General features: G+C 39.6%; 1 protein-coding gene across 1 annotated transcript in view; it reads right to left on the reverse strand.

Moving 5' to 3' along the window:
* Nucleotides 1-23,735, reverse strand: part of TNRC6B (trinucleotide repeat containing adaptor 6B) — a 237,542-nt gene that overhangs the window by 135,748 nt on the left and 78,059 nt on the right. Inside the window, exon 4 of the mRNA XM_046646572.1 lies at nucleotides 3,279-3,346. Within this exon, the coding sequence (XP_046502528.1) occupies nucleotides 3,279-3,346 (68 nt within the window). The remainder of the gene's footprint in view (nucleotides 1-3,278; nucleotides 3,347-23,735) is intronic.

The following is a 23,735-nucleotide window of genomic DNA, read 5'->3' on the forward strand; positions in this document are numbered from 1 at the left end:
AGATACTCCATCTCATTAGTAAGCAGAAAGGTGCAAATTAAAACAATGAAATATTAGAGTTGCAAAAAATTAAAGATAAAAAATGTTACTGTCATCAAAGCTGTGGAGAAATGGGCACTCTCATGCGCTGTTGATGGAAATGAACACTATTGATATAGCTTTTCTGGAAGGTAATTTGATAGCAGCTACCTCCATGTAAAAAACACATGCCCATGAAGTGAAAAGCTCTGTCTCTAGATATCTATTTTAGAAACAAACACCTGTGTATAAAGATATAAGAATAAGGATATTCAATAAAATATTATTTGTAATAATCAAAGAAGTGAAAGCCACCAAAATATCTATTAGAGAAGAATTACAGTACATCCATTCAACAGAATGCTCTGCAGATGTTTAAAAGAACAAAGTAGACTGCAAAAGATGTCAAATTAAAAAAGTGAATCTCAGGGCCCAGCCCCGTGGCCGAGTGGTTAAGTTCACACGCTCTGCTGTGGTGGCTCAGGTTTCGCTGGTTCGGATCCTGGGCGCGGACATGGCACCACTCATTAGGCCACGCTGAGGCGGCGTCCCAAATGCCACAACTAGAAGGACCCACAACTAAAATATACAACTATGTAATGGGGGGACTTGGGGAGAAAAAGCAGAAAAAAAGGCGAATCTCAGAATTATGTTAGGAAAAAACCTATTTAGTTGTTGTTTTAAAATATACAGAAATGAGGGCCAGCCCAGTGGCACAGCAGTTAAGTTCGCAAGTTCTGCTTTGGTGGCCCCGGATTTGCCAGTTCAGATCCAGGTGTGGACCTATGCACCGCTGGGCAAGCCATGCTGTGGGAGGAGTCCCACATACAAAGTAGAGGAAGATGGGCACGGATGTCAGCTCAGGGCCAATTTTCTTCAGCAAAAAGAGGAGGATTGGTGACAGATGTTAGCTCAAGGCTAATCCTCCTCAAAAAAAAAAAAAGGAAAAATATATACAGAAATGTGTAGGAAGATTAGGAGGGGAAGGAGGGTAAAGAAGCGTCTCACTTTTACTTCTAAATTCACTTTAGAATGTTTTCTGACAATCATGTATTACTTTTATCGTTAAAAAAATAAAAGAATAAGTGGGAATTTCATAAATCATTCAGCAATGTGTCACTTCCAGAATCTAAAATGTAATATTCAATTCCTAGATCTACTAACCAGGATTCAATCATCCTTTGCCAACGGCAGTTCTGAGATACAAATTTTTTTTTAATCTTTTTATTTCTGTTGTCTCACACCAAAGAACATAGCACCTTTGCTCCTCACTCCCACAGAAGAGTGGGCAGGTCTCCAGGAGGAACGCCTAGTGAGAAGATTCATTTCTGCTTTATCATTTCAGTATATGATAGCAGACGAAGCCCGGAAACAAAAACAAAAACAAAAACAGGACAGGATTCATCCGTGAAAAGGCAGTATGAGGCTTGTGAAACAAACCAAAGGAGAACGGCGAGGATACAACACAGGACAGTTCAAGAACACTGGGGCTGTTTGAAGCTCTCTAAAAGAGGTACAGTTCACATAACATAAAACTTGTGGGAGTCTGCCCCAGCAATGTTTCCTTAATGGCTAAAGAAGCCGATCGAGGATAGGGGTTACTGGAGCAGGTTTTTAAAGATAAAGACTGGTTTGTTTGGGAAATGGATACCCTCCAGAGAACAGAACTTTCATCTGTGTTTTAAAAATAGGCTTAATGCCATTTTCATTGTTTCCCCCATCTCCCTCTTATCCATGAGACTTTGATCTTGACAACTGTAGTTTTGCTAACCACAGTACTTTTCAGGAACATAGCTCCCAAGGTTGGCAAAGGATTGGGATTCAAGAGATATTATAAAACACTTTAAAGTCAGAAAGATCCTGGTTCAAATTTTAACTTCCACTTGAAGCTGCATTACCATGGGCCAGTATGGGATCTCTGAATAAAATGGAGACACTGTAATAAGTGGAAATAACTCACACAGCATGTAAGAAAAGTATTCTGTGCACAGAAAACCCTAGTCAGATGGGAGGTATGAAATGATTTTTATATTATAAGACCTTTGACCAGAGCGAGGGGGTGGGGGAGTAGGCATAGGGCGGGGAGAAGCACCTGAAGTGTTCCTGTAATTCCACTGGGACTAGACGTTTGGCATTCTAACTTGCTAAAGCTGAATTGATTCCATCAGCCCTGCAGAATATAAGTGCATTTGACAGAATACAGCAAAGTTAGGATTTATATTGTAAGCTATTTTTAAAACTGCCTGGTTAGCAAATTAAACCAGCTGTGAAAATATCCTGGTTTCCATTCACAACAAATACAAGACAAACATTCTCCTTTAATGAACCTGGCCTCGTGGCAGCATAGCATATTCTGCATAATTCATTCCTAAGGGTTTCAGAGACCTAATTTTCATAATACACACCAAAACTAAACTATTTTCTAGGAAGGAAAAAAAAGATGAGAGAAAGGAGTTTCTCTCTACAGATTTTCGGTAAATTCCATGAATCACTGTCCCATTCAACTTAGGAGACTACTGTCTGAATAAAAAATAGCAGTTATGTCAGTACTTTAAGCCAGTCCTAACTGTTTTTCCTTTAAAAGGGCATATGAAACACCAGTCTGCTCTGCAACACAATTTTTCAAGTTCTGTGACAGAGGGAGGAAAAAAATCTACTCGCTGCCACCAAAAAACTACTCCCAATTTCAGATTTAAGACTTATCACTCTTTAAGAAGTCAGGGGAGAGATCCTGAATTATTTAGAATGTTGGCTAAGTTATATTATTTATAATTCCTGTTCCTTTAGGGAAACAATTTGTTATTTAAACAAAGATCAGAAGTATAAATAACTAAATGGAGTAGAATTTCAGGAAGCACTATTCAAATAAATGCACACTTGGAGAGCAGGGAAACAGTCTATTAATTTAGTTCACTTCATAAAGACACTGCTAAGAAAAGGATATACCATTTTACACTTTCTTTGGAAATCAACCAGGCTGAATTAGTTCCATTTAGACCATCCTGAGCCTTAAAGCCTTTGCTAAAGCGTAACATAAATTTTGATTAGTCAAGCGTGAAAAACTACAAAGCCAACTTTCTTGTCCCTCCAGTTAGTCTGTCTATAAATAGAAGCAATGCATTAACAGCCACCAAAGCAACTGGTGAGTTCCACAATGTGCCCAACATATACATCCCCTGCAAACACGCTCTCAGCATGTTTAACCAAAGTGCTTCTGAAGATGTGTAATGAGACCCCTTTTTAAATACACTGTGACTCACTGTTTGCTTTCTTCACCAGGAGGTGGAGTCTTGCCATGCCCTTCCATTACAAAATCCTCCTGTTCCACCTGCAAAGGCAAGCACCACAGGTCAGCATAAGTCAGTAACTAAGATGTGGCTCGCTCCACAGTGCCAGGGCCTTGCCCTTGCAGAACTGCATGGCCATTTCACTATAGTGCCTAGCACAGAACCCCGGGCCAATGGTTTTCTCTCCACGTTTAAGGCATCTCTCCTTGGGTGACTAGATTTGCAGAATAAAAAGGGAAGAAGCATGTTGATTTGCAACTCATATAACTGTGACAAAGAATTAGCATTCAGAATATGATAAAGAATTGCTATGATTTGATAAGAAAAAGACAATCTACCGGAAAAATTTACAAAACAACTGAGTAGAAATTTCATTGGAGAGGATGCATAAATGGTCCTAAACGTATGAAAAGATGTCCAATCTCATGTTAATCAGGAAAACCACAAAGAAATACCATTCTACAACTACCAGGTTGGCTAAAATTAAATAGTTGGGCAATACCAAGTGTTGACAAGGATGCAGAACAATAGCAACTTTCATCCCTTCCTGGTGGGAGGGAAAATTGGTACCACTACTTTTAAAAAATTTGCCATTATCTAGCAGACTTGAATGTGTATTTACTGATAAACTAGTGGTTACACTTCTAGGTATGCAGCCTAAACTTTTGCACAGACAAAAAATTATTTTTAATAGCATTATTTTTAACAGAAAAAAATACAGCAACAAACAAAAATCAACAGTAAAATAGATAAACAGGCTACGGTATTTTCAGCCAACAGAATATTATACTACATGAAAATGAATGAGCTACAGCAACACCCTCAACCTGGATGAGTTACAAAAGCACAACATTGGGGGAAAGAGCAAGTCACAAAAATATACAGTGTAATTCTATTAACACAAAGCTCAAATATATACGTTTTAAAACCACGTGTGTGTGTATATATATAGACATACACATCTATATATGGTTTGTAAAACTATAAAGAAAAGGGAATGACCATTACAAAATTTAGGCTAGTGAATGTCTTAGGGAGGGAGGGCATTTGATCAGGAGGGGGCACATGGGGGGTTCCGGGGTCTGGTTATCTTCTATTCTGGGCCTATGTAGAAGGTATATGAGTGTTTGTTTTATAATTATTCTTTTAACTGTATAATTATGTCTTTTAACTGTTTTCTTTCCTCTTGTATATGTTCGGTTTATTTCTCAATATAAATTTTCAAAGGGGAAAAAAAGCATTTTACTATTCCAGATGGTTTATTGATCAATAAATAGTGGAGACAGAGCTACCTCCACAAACGGGGACTGTCTAGTCCTACAAAAACTCCTCCAAAAGGCATAATTTTCAAAAACTAAACAGATGTATTCAAGGAGTAGATAGGACTATTCCCAACTCTGAAAAATACAGTCCATTTCTTACAGGACCTAATAATCCGGAAGACAGACAACGGCAACATACATACACACTGTAACGAAACCCAAATAAAACGGAAGGCTTTCCAGCTCTGCCATCCTCCCCACGGTCTTCATTTCTCAGAAATACTAGAGAAGATGGGATCGTACTCAGAGGCTAAGTTTCAAAAAGTACAGAAAAATTGAGAGGTTTGCTTTATTTCCATTACAAAGAGAAACTCGAGCAAGTGTAAGCAAGAATAAAAAAGACACACTGCATAGTGAAATTCAAACCAGGATTTGACTTTTCCTCTCTTATGGACTTCCTGAGTCTGCAGCCTACAGAGCTTTGCCAAGCAGAGGGAGGATTCTCCCATCCTAAATTTACACAGTCATCTAAAACCTCTAGAAGAAAAAACAGGGTTACAGACTTGCAGAGGGAAACTTATGAGGCTATCTTGATCTGGGTTGTGGTTACAGAAGTGTACACATACGTGAAAAAAAATCACTGAGCTGTGCATTTTATGCACTTATCTGTACGAATGTTATGCCTTAATTAGAAAAACAAGTGACAAATTGTTTAAATTTACTGAGTTCCTTGGAATCTCAAGCCTAAATTATTTGCTCAAAGACAAGAATGACTATTCTCCCACCTATATATATTATGAAATTTTCTTGATTCTTTATCTTTAAAAGTCCTGTCCAATTAAAGAGCTCTAAATTGTGGACCTCAGCCACTGCTTGCTATTTAAAAAAAAAAAAAAAGGCTTATCTATAATCAATTTCTAATTAGCACAATGAAAGCTATGCCACCGGTATTTCAAATACCAGCAGGGTCACCCCATGGTGGACACGTTTCAGGGGAGCTTCCAGACTAAGACAGACCCGGAAGAAGGACCTGGCCACCCACTTCCAAAAAAATTGGCCATGAGAACCCTATGAATAGCAGCAGAGCATTGTCTGACACAGCGCTGGAAGGGGAGAGGATGGCACAGAAAGCCTGGGTAGGGTTCCGCTCTGCCGTACACAGGGTTGCTAGCAGTCAGAATCAACTCAACTGGCACCAACGAAAAAATTAGCACAATAGTGATGAGAAGTAATAATCAAAAAGTCCACAACTTCAACAACCTCCCCTACATTCGCTCCCAAATCTTTAACTACCCCACGTTTTGCCTAATAGTCTTCTTCACTTGGATGGCCCAATAGGTCCAAAATGAAACATCATCTTTGTCCTCAAATTTCCTCTCCTTTTTATATCCCCTATCTCTGTGACTGGTACCATCATTCACTAAGCTCCTCAAACAGGAAACCTATAATTTCAAATAAACCTATAAACTTCAAATTCCTACTCATTTCTATAAATGCCAATTAAAATGCTTTTCCCCAGGAGACACCATCTCCTTCACCAAGGTTCACACCTTTCCTCCATCATCTCAGAAGGCAATAAAAATGGTCCAGAAAGATCATTGCTCCTTATTGCCACTTTCTGTTTTTCTCAAGTCCCCTTCTGGTCCTTTCACATCCTTATTTCTTTTTTCTACAAATTTCTTGAATACTTTTGGACTTAATTTGATGGTCTCCACCACTCCCCTTTCCCTTGACCTAATTTTCAGGGGTTTCAATAATTTTATTCATAAAACTTAAACCATATCCTCACCTTTCTCCGACTACCATTCCTTCACTCAACAAATATTTACTGAGCACATATCACAGGCCAGGTGCTGTGCTGAGATAATGGTGAAGAAGACAGTCTTTGCCCTCAGAAAACTTACAGATTAGTGGGAAAGACAAAAACTAGACAATTACAATACAGTGTGAGAGTGCAATCAAAGAACAGGAAGGGCACTTCACTCAATCTAGAGGAATCAGAAGCTCTAGAGCTATCTTAGGCAGGTGACCCATCTCCTTCCTACTTTAGCTAGGAAAGGCGCAGGACCCAGGGCTGGCCTCACCATCAGTCTGTACCGCTCCACACTGACGTCCGTGAACTCCAAATCCGACTCAGAGTACAAGCGCCTCCTCCACTCCCTCCCTCCATTTGAACCTGTCAGGAGTCCTCATGTAACTCGAGTTCTCCAGGTCTTCTGTTTCCTCAGAGTCCATTCAGAGCCTCGTCTGACAGGCGTTTCTGTGAATTTTCTCCTTAATGTTCTAGATTTGCTCACCACCAACCTGTTTGCAGAACATTCCTGTCTTGCCAATGCCTTCTCTTTTTCTCTTCTGCTCCTGGAGAGCAGAGCATGGCTGGAGAAAGTTACAAAACTGGTTCTTTTACAAACATAGGCCAGTTAACTTCTACTCGGTGCTGACGTTCCAGCACCTCTGAGTGGAAGGCCCTTCTTCACCCTGTTTTTCTGGTGAACTTCTCGACCTTCAAAGACTGGTTCAAAGTTACCTCTTCTAGGAAGCATTTTCTGACGTCTCCTGGCACTTCTTCCTCCCCTTCCAAGGTGCTCTTTCCCATTACCCAGCGAGGCTCAGCCATCAGCTGTGGTCCTTCATTCACTCACTTCCCCCCTGCTGGTGAGCCGAGGAAGGAAAACAACATAATCTTTGTCTTTATCCCAGAATCAAACGCAGCCCTTCTTAGTGGTCATTCATTCATTCGGCACGCCTTCTGAACGCCTTCCACGCGCTAAGCACCGCACTGCATGACTAAGTGAGCGTCTGACCTAGTACACCCGTTCCTCACTCATTTACCCTGCTTTTCCTCTTCTCCTCAAGGACTCCAGACCCATCCCTTAGGCACCCTTCCTAGTCCCTCCTTTCTGAAGATGACAATGCCTATGATTACCTCGAGAGCCTATCTCACACCACGCCCCTCACTTTTTCTCCTCATGTCTATATTATAAACCTGCATCTTCCCCCATTTTTTTGCCCTCTCTACTGCTCTGCAAGGCTAACCTCAGCCCCTGCATTCTAAACTCATGACCTGCACTGCACCGCCTCCTCCAGGACCCTACTATCTAAGGACTCTTCCTTCTCCCAGTCCCGTAAATCTATCCCCTCAACACACAATGTTTTTGGGGGGGTGAGGAATAATGGCCCTGAGCTCACGTCTGTGCTCATCTTCCTCTATTTTGTATGTGGGTCACCGCCACAACACAGCTGGATGAGTGGTTTAGGTCTGTGCCTGGCATCCGAACCTGTAAACCCCAGGCCACCAAAGCAGAGCATGCCGAACTAAACCTCCGCACCACTGGGCCAGCCTCGGAAAAAAATTTTAGAATTTCTATTCTGAAAAATTATTTTTGGCCTTGTGATATGCTCCAAATATCCTATTTTTACCCTTCCCTCTACTATCCAAATTCTTAAAAGAATAAACTATACCTCATTACTTCCATGTTCTCATCACTGATCTGCTTTTTAAAAATTAAATTTTCACTGAAGTAATACATATATATGATTTTAAAAGCCAAATAATACCACCAGGTTTATAAACAAAAACAGCACTCTCTTCTGCTGCCCTGCCCTCCCCAGCACAGCTGCACCCCCTTCTCCCACTCTCCCAATGTAAGTCGCCATTTTTGTTCAAATCGGTATTCAGTGCTGACAGTGCTATTACTAAGTAAATAATATATACAGTTGACTCATATGGAATAGTATAATTAAATTTCCTTTCTTGTTTAATTTTTCGTTTTCCCTGGAACTAACAATTACTACTTCCTCTTCTTATACTTTTGATTGATTTTTTTGGCTTAGTATTTATTATGTATTTTTCACTAAACTAATTCATCCTCAAACTCTCCCACACAGCTGTTACTCTCCTCTTAATAAATTCAAACACTTCAGGTAATCCATCAATTTCACTCCAGTCTTGGAGACATTCCTCAGGGGTTTTCTCCTGTTCCAGTCTAGACTGTTTGCTCTCTAGGCTGCTAAATAGCTGACACCTTGCCAGGGATGTCTCTTCCCCTTCATCTCTGGAATTCTCTGCTCTCTCTCCTAAGCTGCAGCATCTGTTTCCCAGATCTTTGTCTTCCTCTTTTATGGTTTACTCCCTGGTTTAGCAGGAGCATATATTCCAGTGATTTCCTAATAAAAGGTATACGGGAAGTGAATTTTTGGAGATCTTGAATGACTGAAATGTCCTTATTTTATGAAATGTCCTTATTTTAACCATACATATAATTGACATATAGAAATTTTTTCTTTTACTCACCTACATAATTGCATATAGAAGCTCAAGTTAGTGAACATTTTTCCCTCCACAATTTTGAAGGCCATGCTCCATTGTCTTATAGCTCCCAGAGCTGCTATATAGAAATCTGATAGTATTCTAAACCCTAATGTTTAGGATATGACCTTTCTTCTCTAGGAACTTTTAGGATCCTTTATTCCTCCTCAGTTTTCTAAAAATGCAAACCACTACGCCTGGTTCTTTTTTCATTTATTGAGCGGGTACCGGGCAGGTACTTGCTATCTAGAAACTGAGGTTCTTCAGGTTTGGGACATCTTCTTTACTTATTTATTTGAATATTTTATCCCCTCCAATTTCTTTTCTCTCCTTCAAGAATTCCTGTTATTCAATGTGGAATCTATGGGATTTATTCATTAATTTTCTTCTTTGTCTTTCCATTTTTATCACTTTGACTTTTCATTTTACTTTCTGAAGATTTTCTCAACTTTACCTTCTAATAGTTCTGATTAAAAAAAAAATCCCACTATTGTAATTTAATTTAGTTCTTTTTTACAGTTCTGTTCTTGTTCCATGATTATAATATCTTCTCTTATCTCTGAGGATATCATAGAATGCGTTTGATTTGTTTGTTTTAATTTTCTTCTGCTCCCTGAATTACCTGTATTTCCTCAAGTTCCTCTTTTACCTTTGGTTTGGTCAATTTCTTTCACTCACAGGCTTTTATCAAGTCTCTGATCATCTTTGACTATCCACTGATATTTAGAATTAAGCCCTAAGGAGCTTGGAAAGTGCTTCTTGTATGTGGAGAAGGGAGGGGAGCTTGCTTACCCAGCAGCTGGCTTCCTGGACTTCAGGAGGGGACTGAGCCATTTCACTGGGAGAACTCTCCTGTGCCTGCATCTGTATATTCTTTTCTTCCCCCTTGGGCTGTTCAGTTGCTCAGAGCGGTACCCTTCAATCCTCAGCCTGACAAGTATAAGGCTGGCTTCCTGTGTTCTGGGACTGAATTTGGGGAGAGAGCTGCCAGAGTCTCACATCAGCATACAGACTTTTCTGTTTTGTTTTTTCTTTTTGGTGAGGAAGATTGGCCCTGAGCTAACATCTGTTGCTGATCTTCCTCTTTTTTTTCCTCCCCGAAGCCCCAGTGCATAGTTGTATATCCTAGTTGTGAGTCCTTCTAGTTCTTCTACGTGGGATGCCGTCCCAGCATGGCCTGATGAGCAGTGCTAGGGCCATGCCCAGCATCCAAACTGGCGAACCCTGGGCCGCAAAGCAGAGTGTGTGAACTTAACTACTACTACACCACAGGGCCAGGCCTGGTTCTGTTTATTTCTGAACCGTCAATTGTATTCCAGTGATCTATAGGCCTATCCTCATTCCAGTACCCTGCAAGTTTTGAAATCAGGAAGTTTGATTCCTCCAACTGTTCTCTTCTTTTTCAAGATTGTTTTGGCTGCTCTGGGTCCCGTGCATTTTCATTTAAATATTAAGATCAGGGGTCGGCCGGGTGGCACAGCAGTTAAGTGCGCACATTCCACTTCTCAGTGGCCTGGGGTTTGCCTGTTCAGACCCTGGGTGCGGACATGGCACCGCTTGACAAAAAGCCATGCTGTGGTAGGCGTCCCACATATAAGTGGAGGAAGATGGGCAGGATGTTAGCTCAGGGCCAGTCTTCCTCGGCAAAAAGAGGAGGATTGGCAGTAGTTAGCTCAGGGCTAATCTTCCTCAAATAAATAAATAAATAAATAAATAAAAATAAAAAAATATTAAGATCAGTTTGCCAATTTCTTTTAAGAAACACTCTGACTGTTTAACTTTTCAAGAAACATTCTGACTACTTTCCAAAGTGGTTGTAACATTTTAACTTCCCGCCAGCAGTGTATAAGAGTTCCAGCTGTTCCATATTTCACCAACACTTAGTATGGAAGTCTTTTTAAATTTAGTCATTCTAATTGTGGTTTTAATTATATTGATGTTGAACATCTTTTTTGAGTTTCTTTGCCATCCATTCTCTGGTAAGGTATGGTTCAAATCTTTTTTCTCTCTTTTTTTTTTTTTTTTTTGAGGAAGATTAGCTCTGAGCTAACTGCTGCCAGTCCTCCTCTTTTTGCTGAGGAAGCCTGGCCCTGAGCTAACATCCATGCCCATCCTCCACTTTACATGTGGGACGCCTACCACAGCATGGCTTGCCAAGTGGTGCCACGTCCGCACCCAGGATCCGAACTGGCGAACCCCGGGCCACCAAGAAATGGATCGTGTGAACATAACCGCTGCACCACCAGGCCAGCCCTGGTTCAAATCTTTTGACCATTTTTTTTAACAGCTTTATTGAGATATAATATATGCACCATAAGGTTCACCTGTTTAAAGTCTACAATTCAATGGCTTCTAATATATTTAGAGTTGTACAACTATCCCCATAAGCCAATTTTAGAACATTTTCATCATGCCAAAAAGGAAATTTTGTACTTATTGGCAGTCAATCTCCATTCCGCTCTCCTTTCGTCCTCCTTCCTGCGCCAGATAACCACTACTTCCTGTCCCTACAGATTTGCCTATTCTGAACATTACACACACAATTGTTCAGAATTCACAGTGAATGGAGTGATATAACATGTGGTGTTTTGTGTCTGTCTCTTTCACCTAGCATAATGTTTTCAAGTTTCATTCATGTTGTAGCATGCATCAGTACTCCATCCTATTTTATGTCCGAATGCTATTCCACACCACATTTTGTTTCATCAACATCATCAGTTGACGGACATTTGAGCTGTTTCCACTTTTTGGCTATTGTGAATAATGCTGCTATGAACATTTGTGTATAAGCTTTTGTGTGAACACATACTTTCATTTTTTCTTGGGTGAATAACTAGGAGTGGAATTGCTAGGTCATATGGTAACTTTATGTTTAACTTTTTGAAGAACTGCCAAACTGTCTTCCAAAGTGGCTGCACCATTTCACATTTCAACCAGCAATGTCCAAGCATTCCAATTTATTGTCTGTTCCTTTGATAACAGCCATCCCAAAGTGTGAAATGGTATGTCACTGTAGTGTTGATTTGTATTTCCCTAATGAGTAATGTTGAACATCTCTTCATGTGCTTACTGGCCATTTGTATATCTTCTTTGGAGAAATGTCTATTCCAGTTCTTTGCTCATTTTTTACTTGGGTTATTTGCCCACTTTTAAAATTGAGTTATTTGTTTTTTTATTTTTAAGCTTCGGGAGTTTTTTTTTAACGTATTCTAGATATGAGTCCTTAATCAAATATATGCTTTGCATATATTTTCTTCCAGTCTGTGGCTTGTCTTTTCATTCTCCTAACAGTGTCTTTCAAAGAGCAGAAGTTCTTAATTTTGATGTAGTATAATTTGCTGATTTTTTTCCTTTTTTCCAGAACAATGGCTGGCTTTATATGTGTGTTTTTTAATTGAGTTCATAATAGTTTACATCATTGTGAAATTTCAGTTGTACATTATTTCTTGTCTGTCACCACATAAGTGCTCCCCTTCACCCCCTGTGCCCATCTCTCACTCCCCTTCCTCTGGTAACCACTGAACTGTTTTCTTTGTCCATGTGTTTGTTTATATTCCACATATGAGTGAAATCTTCTGGTGTTTGTCTTTCTCACTCTGGCTTATTTCAGTTAGCGTAATTCCCTCCAGGCCCATCCATGTTGTTGCAAATGGGATGATTTTGTCTTTTTTTGTGGCTGAGTAGTATTCTATTCTATATATATATATATATACACACACACAACACATCTTCTTTATCCAACCAGCAGTGGATGGGCACTTGGATTGCTTCCATGTCTTGGCTATTGTAAACAGTGCTGCAATAAACATAGGGGTACATACTTACTTTGAATTGTTGATTTCAAGTTGTTTGGGTAGATACCAAGTAGTGGGATAGTTGGGTCATATGGTAGTTCTATTTTTAGGTTTTTGAGGAATCTCCATACTGTTTTCCGTAGTGGCTGCACGAGTTTGCATTCCCACCAGCAGTGTATGAGTGTTCCCTTTTCTCCACACCCTCTCCAACATTTGTTATTTTTAATCTTAGTGATTATAGCCATTTTAACAGGCATAAGGTGGTATCTTAGTGTAGTTTTGATTTGCATTTCCCTGATGATTAGTGATATTGAACATCTTTTCATGTGTTTATTGCCCATCTATCTTCTTTGGAAAAATGTCTGACCATATCCTCTGCCCATTTTTTGATCGGGCTGTTTGTTTTTTTGTTGTTCAGTTGTGTGACTTCCTTATAAATTATGGAGATTAACCCCTTACCAGATATATGACTTGCAAATATTTTCTCCCAATTGGTGGGTTGTCTTTTTGTTTTGATCCAAGTTTCTTTTGCCTTGCAGAAGCTCTTTAGTCTGATAAAGTCCCACTTATTTATTTTTTCTTTTGTTTCCCTTGTCTGAGAGGACATGGTGTTTGAAAAGATCCTTTTCAGTTCTATGTCAAAGAGTGTACTACCTATATTATCTTCCAGGAGTATTATGGTTTCAGGACTTATCTTCAAGTCTTTCATCCATTTTGAGCTTATTTTTGTATATGGAGTGAGATAATGGTCTACTTTCATTCTTTTGCATGTGGCTGTCCAGTTTTCCCAACACCATTTATTGAAGACACTATCTTTTCTCCATTGTATGTTCTTGGCACCTTTGTTGAAGACTAGCTGTCTGTAGATGTGCGGTTTTATTTCTGGGCTTTCAGTTCCATTGATCCCTGTGCTTGTCTTTGTACCAGCACCATGCTGTTTTGATCACTATGGCTTTGTAGTACATTTTAGAGTAAGGGATTGTGATCTCTCCAGCTTTGTTTTTTTTCTCAGTATTGCTTTAGCAATTCGGGGTCTTTGGTTGCCCTGTATGAATTTTAGGGTTCTTTGTTCTATTTCTGTGAAGAATGTCATTGGGATTCTGATTGGGATTGCATTGAATCTATAGATTGCTTTAGGTAGTATGGACATTTTAACTATGTTTATTCTTCCAATCCATGTGTATGGAATCTCTTTCCATCTCTTTACATCATTAGCTATTTCTTTCAATAATGTATTATAGTTTTCATTGTATTCACCTCCTTGGTTAAATTTATTCCTAGGTACTTTATTCTTTTTGTTGAGATTGTAAATGGAATTGTATTCTTGAGTTCTCCTTCTGTAATTTCATTTACAATTTGCCAATTTTTAAAATTTAATGTATTGTGCTCTTGCTGTGTTATCTAAGAAATCTTTGCCTAACCCTAGGTCACAAAGATTTTCTCCTGGGGCTGGCCCGGTGGTGCAGCGATTAAGCACACACATTCTGCTTCGGTGGCCCAGGGTTCGCCAGTTCAGATCCCGGGTGCGGACATGGCATCGCTTGGCAAAGCCATGCTGAGGTAGGCGTCCCACATATAAAGTAGAGGAAGATAGGCACAGATGTTAGCTCAGCGCCAGTCTTCCTCAGCAAAAAGAGGAGGATTGGTAGCAGTTAGCTCAAAGCTAATCTTCCTCAAAAAAAAAAAAAAGATTTTCTCCTATGTTTTTTCCTAGAAGTATTATAGTTTAAGTTTCACATTTAGATCTAAGATCCATTTTGAGTTAATTTTTGTATATGGTATGAGGTATAGAACTATGCTTATTTTTTTGTATACGGATATCCAATTGCTCTAGAACATTTGTTGAAATAATTATCCTGTCTCTACGGAATTGCCTCCACAAAACTGCCTTTGTCAAAAATCATTTGTCCATATATGTGTGGGTCTATGTCTGGACTCTCTCTTCTGTTCCACTGATCTATTTGTCTTTTCTCCAATACCACAGGGTCTTGATTACTGTAGCTTTATACTAAGTTTGAAATCAGGTAGTATTAGCACTCCAACTTTGTTCTTCTCAAAACTTGTTTTGACTACTACAGGTTGAATAGTGTCCCCTAAAAAAGATACGTCGGAATCCTAACCTCTAATTCCTCAGATTGTGATCTTATTTGAAGATAGGTTCTTTACAGAGGTAATAAAGTTAAGAGGAGGTTATCAGGGTGGGCCGTAATCCAAAACAACTGGTGTCTTTATAAAAGGGGGAAAATTTGGACACAAAGACAGACATGCAGCCAGGGAGAACACCATGTGAAGACTGGCGTTATGCTGCCATGAGCCAGAAGCTAGGAGAAAGGCCTGGAAAAGACCCTCCCTAGCCTTCACAGGGAACACAGCCCTGCCAGCACTTTGATCGCAGACCTCCAGCCTCCAGAGCCAGGAGACAAGACCTCTCCGTTGTTTAAGCCCTCAGCGTTCGGTATCTAGCTACAGCAGCCCCAGCAAACTGATTCAGCTATTCTGTGTCCTGTGCATTTCCATATGAATTTTAGAAGTCAGCTTTCTCATTTCTACAAGAAAAGTTTGCTAGGATTTTGATAAGGGCTGAATTGATTCTACAGATCAATTTGGGGAAAAGTGACATCTAAATAATACTGAATATTCTGACCTACGAACAAGGTGTATCTCTCCATTTATTTAGGTCGACTTTACTTTCTCTCAGCAATGTGTTGTAGTTTTCGGTGTATGGGTCTTGCACATCTTTGTCAGATTTACCTTTAAGTAGTTCATATTTTTTGATATGGTAATGGCAATGGTATTTACAAAACCTCAATTTCCAATTGTTCATTGCCAGCTGTGATATAACAAAAAGTATATGGTCATGCGCTGCATAACAATTTTTTGATCCACAATGGACCACATATACAATGGTGATCCCATAAGATTAGTACCCTATAGCCTAGGTGTGTAGGAGGCTATACCATCTAGGTTTGTGTAAGTACACTCTATGATGTTCGTACAATGACAGAACTGCCTAATGACGCATTTCTCAGAATGCATTCTCCTTGTTAAGTGATACATGACTGTATTTGGTCTTTGTCCCAGGTTTACAGCACAAAGATCCTAAAATCCTTGGAATTCTTGATAGGAGTCTCATTTGTTACTCATAAAGAGCACCTTTTGAGGGGCCGGCCCCGTGGCCAAGTGGTTAAGTTCGCGCCCTCTGCCGTGGCGGCCCAGGGTTCGGATCCTGGGCGCGGACATGGCACCACTCGTCAGGCCACGTTGAGGCGGCGTCCCATATGCCACAACTAGAAGGACCTGCAACTAAGATATACAACTATGTACAGGGGGGATTTGGGGAGATAAAGCAGAAAAAAAGAAAACAAAAGATTGGGCCACAGTTGTTAGCTCAGGTGCCAAGCTTTAAAAAAAAAAAAAAAGAGCCCCTTTTGAGCACACCTGAGTTTATACTAATGAGGTGATTTAGGGTGGGGTCCCTAGACAGCTTCAGGATGGGGCTGGTCACCTGAAACACCAAGTGACTAGAAGGTTGGAATCTTGAGCCCTACCCACCGACCCCCGGGAAGGGGAAGTGGGTATAGGCTGCAAATTAAGCTCTATAAAAACTCTTGAACAAGGAGCTCTGATGAGCTTCCCAGTTAGTAAACTTATCCACATGCCGGGGGTGAGGAGGCCACCCTAGCTCCATGGAAACAGAAGCTCCTGCCCTCCAGACCCTTCTGGACCTTGCCCTATGTACCTCTTCATCTGGCTGTCCTTGTAAATCTTTTATTAATATCCTTTATAATAAATTGGTAAATGTAAGTAAATGTTTTTCTGAGTTCTGTGAGCCGCTATAGCAAATTGATAGAACCTGAGGAGAGGGTCATGGGAACTTCCGATTTCTAGCCAGTCGGTCACAAGCACAGGTAATAACCTGGACTTGCTACTGGTATGTGAAGTGGGGGCAGTCTTATGAGACCAAGCCCTTAAGCTGTGGGATCTGACTCCATCTCCAGGTGGACAGTGTCGGAATTCAGTAAAATTTGTAGGACACCCCGTGTTCGCTGAGAATTGGAGAACTCCTTGGTGGTGCTGGAAAACACACTGAACTAGTATATAGAAATACAATTGATTCTTTTTTTATTGACCTTGTATCCTACAACTTACTAAACTCACTGATTAGTTCTAGTAGCTTTTTTTGTAGATTCCATTAGATTTTCTACATAGACAAGTATGTGGGCTGCTAATAAAGATGGTTTAAATTCTTCCTTTCCAGTCTGGAAGCCTTTTTCTTTTTCCTTTTTCTTGCCTTATTACCACAGCTAGAACTTCTAGGACAATGTTGAATGCAAGTGGCAACAATAGATATCCTTCCTTTTGCTCTTCATCTTAGCAGTAAAGCATTCAGTCATTCACCATTCAGTTTAATGTTAACTGTAGGATTTTCATAAAAGCCCTTTATCATGTTCAGTAGTTCCTTCTATTCCTACTTTGCTGAGAGTTTTAACAGGAATGGATGTGGCATTTGTCAAATGCTTTCTCTGCATCTGTTGAGTTCATCATATAGTTTTTCTTTTTTAGTTTGTCAATGTAATGAATTACATTGACTGACCTTTGAATGTTAAATCAAGCCTGCATTCCCGGGATAAGCCCCACATGGTCACGTATTATATTGTTGGATTCAATATGCTAAAACTATGTTCAGAATTTTTGTACTTATGCTCATGAGAGATACTGTAGTTTTCTTTGCTTGCAATGTCTTTATCTGGTTTTGGTATCAGAGCAATGCCAGTCTCACAGAATGAGCTGGGAAGTATTCCCTTCTCTTCAAGTGAAACATATAACATAAGAACCTTAAAACAGTATTCTTCCATTTCCCCCTCCAGGCCTTTATGCTACTGTAATTGTGCATTATACAGATGTAAATGTTAAAAATCCAGAATGCATTTGTATTATTTTTGTTCAAACAATCAATTCTCTTTTAAGGAGATTTAAATAATAGAAAAAAAGTTATATATTTACCCATGTAGTTTCCATTTCCTGAGCTCCTCATTCCTTTGCGTAGATTCATATTTCCATCTGGCATCATTTTCCTTCTCCCTTTAACATTCCTCATAGGAAGGGTACATTGGTGAGGAATTACTTCAGCTTTTGTATGTCTGAAACAGTCTTTATTTAGCCTTCAATTTTGAAAGAAATTCTTGCTGCTTACAGAATTCAAGGTTAAGTTTTTTCTTTCAGTGTTTTAAAGATGTTGCTCCACTGTCGTCTTGTTTGCATTGTTTCCAAAGAGAAATTCTTATCTTTGTTCCTGTTAATAGTGTCTTTTTTCCTCTAGTTTTTTTCTTTTTTTTTTTTTTTTTAAAGATTTTATTTTTTCCTTTTTCTCCCCAAAGCGCCCCGATACATAGTTGGGTATTCTTCGTTGTGGGTTCCTCTAGTTGTGGCATGTGGGACGCTGCCTCAGCGTGGTCTGACGAGCAGTGCCATGTCCGCGCCCAGGATTCGAACCGACGAAACACTGGGCTGCCTGCAGCGCAGCGCGCGAACTTAACCACTCGGCCACGGGGCCAGCCCCTTTTTTCCTCTAGTTTTAAGATTTTCCCTTTCACTGGTTTTGAGTAATTTGATTATGATGTGCTTTGGCATGGTTTTCTTAGTTTTTCTTGTGCTTCAGGCACATTGAGCTTTTTGGATGTGTGAGTTTGCAGTTTTTATCAAATTGGAAAAATTGGGGGCCATTATTTCTCATTTTTCTGCTCACCCCACGCCCCGTCTCCTTCAGAGACTCCCATTGCATATGCATTAGGCTGCTTGAAGTTGTCCACAGCAAACTGATGCTATTTTCACTTTTTGCTTTTTCTATTCTTTTTTCTCTGTTGGGTAGTTTCTTTTGGCATGTCTTTCAATTCACTACTCTTTTATTCTGTAACGTCTAATCTGCTGCTAATCCCATCCAGTAGATTTTTCATCTCAAAATTATAGTTCTCAACCCTAGAAATTTGATTTGGGTCTTTTTTTCTAATACCTTCCAAGTTTCTGCTTGACTTTTTGAACATCTGAAATAGTTATAGTTAAGTGTTTTAACATTCTCGTCTGCTAATTCTGACATCTGTGCCAATTGTGAGTTGGTTTCAGTTGATAGATTTTTTCCTCATTATGTTTGTATCTTCCTGCTTTTTACGTGCCTGAAAATCTTTGCTTGGGTAACAGACGTTGTGAATTTTACTTTGCTGGGTGCTGAATATTTTCGTATTGCTATAAACATTTTTGAGCTTTGTTCTTGATCTCAGTTAAATTACTCAGAACCAGTTTGTTCCTTTTGGGGCTTGCTTTTAGGATTTGTTAAGCCAGATCAGAGCAGTGTTTAGTTAGGGCTTATTATTCCCCACTGCTGAGGCGAGAACTCTAGTGGTACTACTACTGAGTACTCTACCTAATGCTCCGTGAATTATGAGGTTTTCTAGCCTACAGCAACACGAACTATTACTGGCACAGTTTGAGTGCCAGACACTGTTCCCTCTAATCCCCTCGCATGGGTCCTCCTCCTGCCCCAGCCTTCAGTATCTCCTCATATGCATGTGCCAAAAAGTACTCTGCTGAAAACTCAGGGTGAACCCTCCACAGATCTCCAGAGTTCTCTCTCTGTGCAGCTGTCTTCTCTCTAGTACCATGTCCTGCAAACTCTAGGTGCCTTAGTCTCCCCAGACTCTCAGCAATGTCACCTCACCTGAGAGGGTCCATTGGGCTTTGCCTGGGCCCCCCTTCCCTGCACTGCAGCCTGGAAGCTCTCTCAAGGCAGGACGCTGGGGCAGTCAGAGGACTCACCTTATTTGTTTTCCAATCACTGTCCTTCATTACCTGATGTCCATTGTTTCGAAAACCATTGTTTCAAATACATTTTGTCTATCTTTAAATTGTTGTTATTTCCAGTGGGAGGGTAAATCCTGTCCCTGATACTCCATCTTTCCCAGAAGCTGAAGCCCCAATGACTTTTTAAAAAAATTGTGGTAAAACATACATAACATAAAGTTTACCATTTTAATCATTTTTAAGTGCACAGTTCAGTGGTATCAGGTACATTCACACTGTTGTGCAGCCATCACCACCACCCATCTCCAGAACTTTTTTCACCTTCCCAAACTGAAACTCTATACCCATTAAACAACAACTCTCTATTCCTCTCTCCCTTCATTCCCTCGCAACCACCCTTCTACTTTCTGTCTCTTTGAATCTGACTACTCCAGGTGTCTCATATAAGTAGACTAATACAGTATTTGTCCTTTTGTGTCTGGCTTATTTCACTTAGCATAATGTCTTCAAGGTTCATCCATGTTGCAGCATGCATCAGAGTTTCCTTCCTCTTCAAGGCTGAATAATATTCCACTGTACGGAAGTATCACATTTTGTTTATCCATTCATCTGCTGATGGACACTGCATTGTTTTTACCTTTTGGCCATGGTGAATAATGCTGCTATGAACATGGGTGTGCACATATCTGTTTCAGTCCCTGCTTTCAATTCTTTTTGTTTGCTTATTATTATTATTTTTTTTATTGAAGTCACATTGGCTTATAACATTATATAAATTTCAGGTGTACAGAATTATATTTTGATTTCCCTATCCTGCTTTCAATACTTAATGACTTTTTATTACTAAATGGAATATCCTTCCTGGGTCCCCATTTCTCCTTATCCTCTAAGTGACATGTGACACAGTAGCCATCTCCACTCTTTTGAAAACCTCCTCTGCCTTGTACTGGACTACACTCTCCACTTTTCTTCTCTCTCACCCACTCTTAGGGCCTCCAAATTTGTTGCCATGACTTAGAAAGCTCTTCTCTCATATTGTTACATGAAAGCTTCCTTCATATGATTTAGGGATCAGCCTAAGTGCCATCTCTTTGAAGAGATTTTCTCTGACCACCTCAACTAAAATAGCTCCCACACTCAGTCACTCTAGCATAACACCTATCACTACCTGGAAGGATCACTTATTTATGTGTTTTGTTGTCTGACTCCCCCCCCCGACCAAGAATGCAAACTCCTTGAGGAAGTGATTTTGAATGTCTTATTCATTATAAAGCCGGCACAAGAAGATGTTCGATAAATATTTGCTGACGCTCTAATTTGCTAATATTTACTTCACTTTCTCCTACTACTCTCTAAACATTTATTTCTCCAGATTCTGTCCTTGGGCCTCTCTTCACATTCTGCCACAGCAATTTCATCTAATCTCACAGTTTCAACTGTTAAATCTGAGTGATTCCTAATTCTATATTTCTAGCCCTGGCTTTCCCTGACTCCAGCCCCATATTTTCACCTGGCTGACAGACACGGCCATGTGGATAGCATGCTGGCATCTCAAACTCTGTTCAGTACAAAATTCATCCTACTTCCCCCCAAACCTGTTTCTTCTCTTCTGTTTCCTATTTCTGACAATAGCGCCCCGGTCCTCCCAGTCACTTAGCTTGAAATCTTGATGTCATCCTTAATTTCTCCTTTTCCTTTTCGTCCATATCAAATTAACTGCTAAATCCTAGCCATTTTATAAATGTTATACCTTTCCAACCACCCGCTCCATTTCAGGTACTGTAGGTAATTTAAAAAGAAAGCATACATATTTCCTGAAATACAAAGCTGAGAAGGACAGCTAATATATTGGATGACAGAATCAATATTCAAAGTGGTCTCAGTAGATTAAGAAGAAGTGTGGAAGCTCCTAAAATTGTTGTTTTTTTTTTTAATTGAGGTATAATTCACAAACAGAAAAATACACAAACCTTAAGCATAGAGCTCAGTGAATTTTAGATATGGTTGCACCCATGTAATCACCACATAGATTAAGACAGCACATTTCCATCTCCCCAGAAAACTCCCATAGGCCCCTTCCCTTGAACACCCCCACCCCCACCCCCAGGTAACTATTCTGTCACCACAGATGAGCTTTACATGTTCATGAACTTTCATATAATTAGAATCTAGCAGGATGTACTTTTGTTTCTGTCTTTTTTCACTCAATATAATGTTTGAGATTCACTCATGTTGTTATGCACATCAGAAGTTCAGTTTTTAAAATTAGTAGTATTTCATTGAACAAACATACTATAACTTATTAATTCACCTGTTGATGGACAGTTGGGCTATATTTGGTTTGGAGCTGTTATAAATAAAGCTACCATGGATATTCTCACATAAGTCTTTTTGTGAACATATGCTGTTATTTCCATTGGGTTTACACCTAGAAGTGGAAAGTCTGGGTTATATTACAGGCATATGTTTAACTTTATTAGAGATTTGAGAAACAGTTTCTAAAGTAGTTGTACCATTTCATGCTCTTTCCAACAACATATGAGAGTTCCAGTTGCTCCAAATTCTTGCCAACACTTGGTATAGTTAGTCTTTTGAACTGTGGTGAGTATCACATTATGGTTTTAATTTGCATTTCCCTCATGAACAATAATATTGAATATCCTATTTTCATGACCATTTGGATATCTTATTTTGTGAAATGCCTATTTGTGTCTTTCATATTTTTATTTGAGTTGTTTGACTTCTTTTTTTTTCTTTGGTCAGGAAGATTGTTCCTAAGCTAACATGCCAGTCTTCCTCTATTTTGTACATGGGATGCCATCACAGCACGGCTTGATGAGTGATGTGTAGGTCCGTGCTCTGGATCTGGACCCATGAACCCTGGGGGTACCGAAGCGAGGTACGCAAACTTAACGACTACGCCACCAGGCGGCCCCTGTTTGACCTTTTCTTATTGATTTTTAGGAATTCTTTATTCAGTCTAGATATGAGACTTTTATTAGATAAGTGTATTGCAAGTGTCTTCTCCCAGTCTGTAGTTTTTCCACATTCTTAATAGTGTCAATATATTAGCAAATGTTTAAAAAATTTTTTAATGAAATTCAACTGAACACCTATTCTATTTTATGGTTAGTACTTTCTGCAACTACCTAAGGTCATAAGACATCTATTATGTTGTCTTCCAAAAGCTTTGCAGTTTTAGCCCTGACATTTAGTCTACAATCCATCTCAAATTAGGTTTTATGTACGGTATGTGATACAGGGATCACGGTTCATGTACTTCCAGATGGTTATCTGGCTGCTCCAGCACCATTTATTGAAAGATCTTCCTTTCCCTTGTTGAATTACATTAGTCTTTTGAAAAACCTTTTTTTTTTAAATTCTGATGTCTCATACTTTAAGTTCAAAAGAATCAGTTGTACTACGATAGGATGTAAGACCAGTATAACAGCAGTGTACTGGATAATGTAGGTGACTTTGAGACAAATAAGCACTTCCCCCATCCTTTGAAGTTTATTGTGACCATATGATTATAGTCAAAGAGATGATAAGCACAGTGGAATGTACAACTTTGACACAGTCTTTCAAGGAAATTGTCAAGTTGTCTCCTTTTTGCTAGATGGATTATAGACGTGATGGCTGGGGCTGGAGCAACCACCTTAGAGCACAAGGTGGAAGTAACATATTGAAGATAGAACAAAATAGAACCACGAGTCCCTGATAATTGGAGAATGACCATATAGGTCCTGGACCATCTACGGAGTTTTTTAAGAAAGATATGAGGGGCCAGCCCTGTGGCCGAGTAGTTGAGTTCGTGTGCTCCACTTCAGCAGCCTAGGGTTTCACTGGTTCGGATCCTGGGCGTGGATGTGGCACCACTCATCAGGCCATGCTGAGGTGGTGTCCCACATGCCACTACTAGAAGGACCCACAACTAAAAAAATTATACAGCTATGTATCGGGGGGCTTTGGGGAGAAAAGGGAAAAATAAAATCTTAAAAAAAAAGAAAGAAAGATATGAGAACTGTCTTCACATATTTGAGAGAGTGGTTTGTAGAATAAAGGGTAATTTTTATTCTTCCTTATTCTATACAGCAGAAACAAGAATAAATTGTGTTGAAGCTACAAGGATTTTCCTTCAAAAAACACAGAATCTTCTATTTTTTAATAAGTTAGGAAAGGTTTTTAAGATAAAGGAAAAAAAGATGATAAAATAACAAACATACCCGTGTAACCATCACCCAGATTTAACATATCTGCTTTAGACTTC

The sequence above is a fragment of the Equus quagga genome, chromosome 19, assembly GCF_021613505.1.
Source record: "Equus quagga isolate Etosha38 chromosome 19, UCLA_HA_Equagga_1.0, whole genome shotgun sequence".
Classification (NCBI taxonomy): domain Eukaryota; kingdom Metazoa; phylum Chordata; class Mammalia; order Perissodactyla; family Equidae; genus Equus; species Equus quagga.